Source organism: Myotis yumanensis, unplaced genomic scaffold (assembly GCF_028538775.1).
Source record: "Myotis yumanensis isolate MYYU_CA2020_CCGP unplaced genomic scaffold, mMyoYum1.0.hap1 SCAF_9, whole genome shotgun sequence".
Classification (NCBI taxonomy): Eukaryota; Metazoa; Chordata; class Mammalia; order Chiroptera; family Vespertilionidae; genus Myotis; species Myotis yumanensis.
In genome coordinates this window covers 18250848-18256847 of record NW_027223760.1, presented here as the reverse complement: position 1 = coordinate 18256847, position 6000 = coordinate 18250848, and the positions used below count along the sequence as shown (strand labels likewise).

General features: G+C 41.5%; 1 protein-coding gene across 5 annotated transcripts in view; it reads left to right on the top strand.

The window, feature by feature from the left end:
- The first annotated feature begins 1070 nt into the window (after positions 1-1070).
- The window catches only part of SLC13A1 (solute carrier family 13 member 1), an 85075-nt gene continuing 80145 nt past the window's right edge, over positions 1071-6000 (top strand). The window contains exons 1-2 of one of the 5 annotated variants that reach the window (XM_070423816.1): positions 1071-1239; positions 4701-4904. In XM_070423816.1, coding sequence (XP_070279917.1) covers positions 4715-4904 — 190 coding nt within the window. In that variant the 5' untranslated portion in view covers positions 1071-1239; positions 4701-4714. Of the gene's footprint in view, positions 1263-4695; positions 4905-6000 lie in introns of those variants that run through there. The other 4 variants (XM_070423814.1, XM_070423815.1, XM_070423817.1 and 1 more) reach the window with 4 other exon arrangements.

Below are 6000 nucleotides of genomic sequence, written 5' to 3'. Positions count from 1 at the left end.
CGGGGAGCCTTCTCTATATATCCGCACTCACATCTTACCTCAGATATACTATTACTTTGGGATGGAGGGAGAGAACATTTAGGTCTGCTCGGAGGCAGAGAAAAACGGGCCCCGGTATTGATTCCCCTTTTAGTAGGCTTAGGTGTTGCCGGCTCCACTTCGGTGGGAACAGCAGCTCTAGTAACAGGAAATCAGAATTTTAAGGCCCTCAGCAGCCAGGTAGATCAAGATCTGAGCACATTAGAACAAAATGTAGGTAGACTTGAAGATTCCCTCAGTTCCTTAGCCGAGGTAGTATTACAAAATAGGAGAGGGCTCGACCTGTTATTTCTAAAACAGGGAGGACTATGCATGGCCCTAGGGGAGACCTGTTGTTTTTATACTAACCACTCAGGAGTTATCAGGGAGAGCCTCAGTCAGCTAAGAAAGAGTCTACAAGATAGAGAGGAAAGGAGAAAGTCTGAAGGAAACTGGTATGAAAACCTCTTCTCCTGGTCCCCCTGGCTCACCACTCTCCTAACCGCCTTAGCTGGGCCATTAGTACTCCTACTACTAACACTAACTTTCAGCCCATGCATACTGAACTGCTTAATGAATTATATTCAATGCAGAAAACAAGGAGTCAAATTAATGGTCCTAAGAACTCACTCACTACCAAAGAATGAGAAATGAAGAAACAATGATTTGATTCTCCCGTAAAACCAGTGGGGAATGTTACAGAGTAGAAAATTTTTTTAGGCCTGCTTAACCTAGCCACCTCAGCTAGGTAATTAAGCCTGTGCAAAGTTTCTAGGAACTGAGCTCACACACCTGAGCAACGGCCTACAAAGAACAAATAGATCAACACACCTGAGCAACGGCCCACAAAGAATAGACAGATCAAAATTCAGAATAGTCCTGACCTTTAAGTTACCCAGAAATGACTAACAGGAGGATGATGAATAGCTTGGCTAAAACTATGCAATCAGCTTTTGTAACTTGGCTTTGCTTGCTATGGGAACGTGAACACGGATGTAGTTGTCCCCTTTAAATACTGGACTCTGCAGATAGTTGGGGCTGCTTCTCTCTTGGGCTTCCCGAGTGGAGGAGTGGACACTGGCCAGTCAATAAAGGCTCTCTAAGTTTTAATCAGTCTGGAATTCTGGTCATTCTGTCACTCGCGCTCCACAACAGCACCCACAGAAGGTCGAACTGGCAAGAACCACAGGACAATATGAGGATCCTGCAAGCCTTCATCTGGTGAGAAATGGGCACCAGAATAGGTAAAATAGGGCACAGAAAGGAGGCACTGACAAATGTCAAGTGCTTTTCCTTTTACCCTGTCTCTGGTGTGACTGCTATTGTTCCCTGCACTTTAAATTCCTCATTTCCATTAAATGTCACACAAATGCCTTTTTATTTTTGGTGTCATGTCAAGAAGTAAAATCCTTTCAGATGAGGAAGTGAGGCTTACATGTTCTCACCAGATGACTGAGGGAAATCTGAGAGCAGACATGGTTTCTTCAAAAAATAATTTTTATAAAAAGCAATGAACCATTATATAGAAAAAATATAAGAATTAAAACTGCTTTAAGTAACTCAGTTCCTTTAATGTGATTTTAAACTATTTATTATTGCTGCCTTTTATTGTTATTATTTAAAATTAGAGGCCCGGTGCACAAAAATTTGTGCACTTGGGGGGAGGGTCCCTCAGCCTGGCCTGCGCCCATTCACAGTCCAGGACCCCTTGGGGGATGTCCACCTGTCTACTTAGGCCCGATCCCCAGTCAGACATCCTTCTGGCAGCCAGGGAGCCCTTGGGGGATGTCTGACTAAAGGCTTAGGCCCCCAAGGGATCAGGTCTAAACCGTTAGTTGGACATTCTTAGTGCTGCCACGGAGGTGGGAGAGGCTCCTGCCACCACCTCTGCGCTGGCCAGCCATGAGCCAGCTTCAGGCTGAGTGGCATTCCCCATATGGAAGTGCACTGACCACCAGGGGGCAGCTCCTGCATTGAGCGTCTGCCCCCTGGTGGCCAGTGTGCATCATAGCAACCGGTCATTCTGCCGTTCAGTCAATGTACATATTAGCCTCTTATTATTATTATATAGGATGTCCCTATTTCCCCCCTTTTGCCCCCTCTACCCAGCTCTTGCCCCCCACTTCTCTCTGGCCATCACCATTCTGTAGTCTGTGTCCATGGGTTGTGCATATATTTTCTTTGGCTAATCCCTTCTTTAAATTCACTTCTTTAAATTTTTATTTTCAGATAAGTGCTTATAACTGCACTATTATATATTTTCTATTATATCATTTAGAATTAAGATATTTTTTAATTGAACCCTTGTAAATTTTAGCACAATTTAATAAATTATGCTAGAAACAATTAGGAGATTTTTCATGTAATGCAGATATATTTCAATTAATATTTTATTAAGTTTTAATTTTTTAATATTTTAATTTGAAATAACCTCATACATGTAAAAAAAACTATAAAATACTACAGCATATTATATGTACCCTTCACCCAATTTCTTAGGTGTTAATAATTTAAACATAACCATTATACAACTAACAAAATTTGGAATATATTTTTCTTATAATCTCTTTAATGTTACTTAATCCATTTACTTTGTTTTTTTAATCTTCACCCAAGGATATTTTTCCATTGAATTTTAGAGAGAGTGAAGGAAAAGGGAGAGACACATTGATTGGTTGCCTCCTGCACATGCTCTGATAGGGACTGGGGATCAAGCCAGCAACTGAGGTACATGCCCTTGACTGGAATCGAACCTAGTACCCTTCAGTCCATGGGCTAATGCTCTATCCACTGAGCAAAACAGGCAGCAGCTTAATTTATTTACTTTTAATCTATATGTGTCTTTACATTTAAAGTGGGTTTTGTTTTTGATTCACCCTCATAACCTGTCCTTTAATTGGTGCATTTATGCCACTGACTTTCAGAGTGCTTACTGATAGAGTTACTACCATATCAGGCAGCTTCTGGGTCTTCTGGGTACCACCCTGCCTTGACCCCGGGACCGGATGGAGTCCCAGGTGGCAAAGCAGGCCAGCTTCTGGGTCTTCTGGGGCTATCCTGGATGGTGGTGCACTGGCGGCTCGTGCTGTGTCGCCCTGCCTGCAGTATGCCAATTAGCCGCCATCTTTGTTGGTAGTTAATTTGCATATCACGCTGATTAGCCAATGGGAGGCGTAGCGAAGGTATGGTCAATTACCATGTTTGTCTATTATTAGATAGGATTGTCCTTTCTGATTTAGGACTTTTTCTGTTTATTATTCATTTTTTCTTGAATCATTATATGTATTATATATTTAGGAATTTAGACTTTTAGAGGAAAAAATGCTTTTTCATTTACATTAAAAATACAGTGAGTTGTGGCCCTGGCCAGTGTGGCCCATTTGGTTGTAATGTCATCCCATACACCAAAGGCTTGTGGGTTCGATTCCCGGTCAGGGCACATGGCTGGGTTGTGGGTTTGATCCCCAGATGGGGCAAGGGATCACTGTTCTCTCTCACACTGATGCATCTCTCTCTCTCTTTCTCTCTCTCTCTCTCTCTCTCTCTCTCATCAATGAGCATATCCTTGGGTGAGTATTAAAAAAATAAAAAACAAACAAAGAATATAGTGAGTGTTGATGAAAGAATTATTTTCCTTGACGGGAAAAGAAAGCAGAGTTACATTAGTGTGAAATTAGAAATATGGTCTACATGTCAACCACAGATGAGATAAAAGTGAAGTTATTTGTGCCAAAAGAAATGGACTATAAATTATAGAAGAAAATGTGTTTTGTTTATACCTAAGGCTAGATGCATAGTAGTTGCTTAGTTGAGGTTTATTGGGTGATTAATTTACAATACAATGAGAAATAAACCAGAGTCCCTAGCCCTGAGGAGTTTCAAAATACATCCTCCATAGCTTCACACATACACGCACATGCACACACTCACACACCCTTGAATAGCTCTCGTGACTCACCTCTGTCACCAGATTCCCTGTTGATTATTTAGAATCAACATGATAATATCAGCTCAATCCTGAAAAAGTCTTGCAGGGGGATGCTTATATAAGCTTTATGATAACTTCTGGTTTCTTATTAAAAGAGTCAACAGTGTCCAGGAAATTCCCAAAACTCTGTTTTCAACCTGTGAAGAAATCATTGTGCAATTGAGTGTGGTTTCAGGGAGAAAATGCTACTCAATTTCGGAAGCAGTGTTAGTTATCTTTTGAGTGAGCGCCAAGGACTCCTGCACGAGAGAGGTCAGGAGTTCTGTGGATCAAACTTCACATCGGTAGAAGATTGCTTCAGTATGTTATCTCAGAAGTTCGAGAAAAACCCTCTGTAAGCACCCAGTCAAGAGTTGCTCAAGTGTTTATGATTCATATCTTCCTGAAACCTAAGTGTGATAACTACTTCTGTTAGGGAGCTCAAAGTCAGGGGATATTAGAAGGGTGTAGAAGCCTCATTATGGACAAACTCAACCAACCCTACTATTTTGCCTTCTCCTAGACTTGGCCAGTCTATATTCCAGTTAATGTAAACACAAACAACAGGGAGAGAACAGTTTTATCTTTCAAAAGCCATACCAGCAAATGGCTTTTGATTTCTTGCAAACATCCGTGGGCTTATCACTCCATGTTAATTGTGACAGTAAAACAATAAAGATTGAGATTTAATTTTAACTCATGTTGGTCAGTCTAGGGCAGAAAGTGAAGATGATGAGCTGGAGAAATATTAATCCAGGCTGGTTATTTAACTTCAGCCTCATTTTGAGAAGAGCACTATCAAAGGCACCCACTCAGCACAATGAAATTCTTCAGTTATATTTTGATTTATCGCCGGCTTCTCCTCGTAGTTTTCACTCTACTGCTTTTACTGCCCCTGCCCATCGTCCTCCACACCAAGGTAAGTGAACCTGGAAAACAGGCTGACGGGTTTCTGATTTCTGCATTGCCCTTCCCCGTGGCTCCAGATTTAATTTCACTTTGGCAGACTTGTAAGCATTTTTCTGTTTTCTTTAAGTGTTGTCAGTCTATGAAGTCCAACATGATAAACTCAGTGCATTTTTAACCCCTTAGTAAATGATCAGCAGACATTTAGTGAGCACTGTCCCTGTGCCAGGCACGATGGATGTCACTTGCTGGTACAAGGAGTCCCAGATTGATCACTCGCAAGCTGTGTGACCTGGGCAAGTTGCTTAACCTCTCAGTGCTTCTGTTTTTTTTTCTTTCTTTTTTTTTTTTTTTTTGGTTTTTTTTTTAAATCTTTATTGTTCAGATTATTACAGATGTCCCTCTTTTTTCCCCCCATAGTTTCCCTCCACCCGGTTCCCACCCCACCCCAGGCCCTCGCCACTCCACTGTCCACGTCCATAGGTACTGCATATATGCATATAAGATCTTTGTCCAATCTCTTCCCTGACCGCCCCCACACCCCCTTCCCCCTGAGAATTGTCAGTCCGCTCCATTTCCATGCCCCTGATTCTATTACATTCACCAGTTTATTCTGTTCATCAGATTTTTTATTCATTTGATTTTTTGATTTACTTGTTGATAGATATGTATTTGTTGTCACTTTGTTGTTCATAATTTTTTATCTTTACCTTTTTCTTCTGCTGCCTCTTCTTAACCCTTCAGCATTTCATATAATACTGGTTTGGCTGTGATGAACTCCTTTAGCTTTTTCTTGTCTGTGAAGCTCTTTATCTGACCTTCTCTCTGTAAGATTGGGAGAGTAATAGGCTTGTTGTGGGAATTAAGCGAGTAAGCACTCATCAAGCTCTAGAGTGCTGGCTGGTGTGCAGTAAGTGGGGTGGTGTGGGTCCCCAATAGTGATGACGCCACAGCGGGTGTAATTCCTACTATGATGCCTTTATTCTGAGTGGAGGAAAGCAAGTATTAATCAAGGTGATACCATTTTGCATTAAAAGAGGTTCCTTGTAATTACAATACTGTGGGCCCTCCAGCCTACCTCAGAAGCTGGTCACCAATCTGGGAATTTC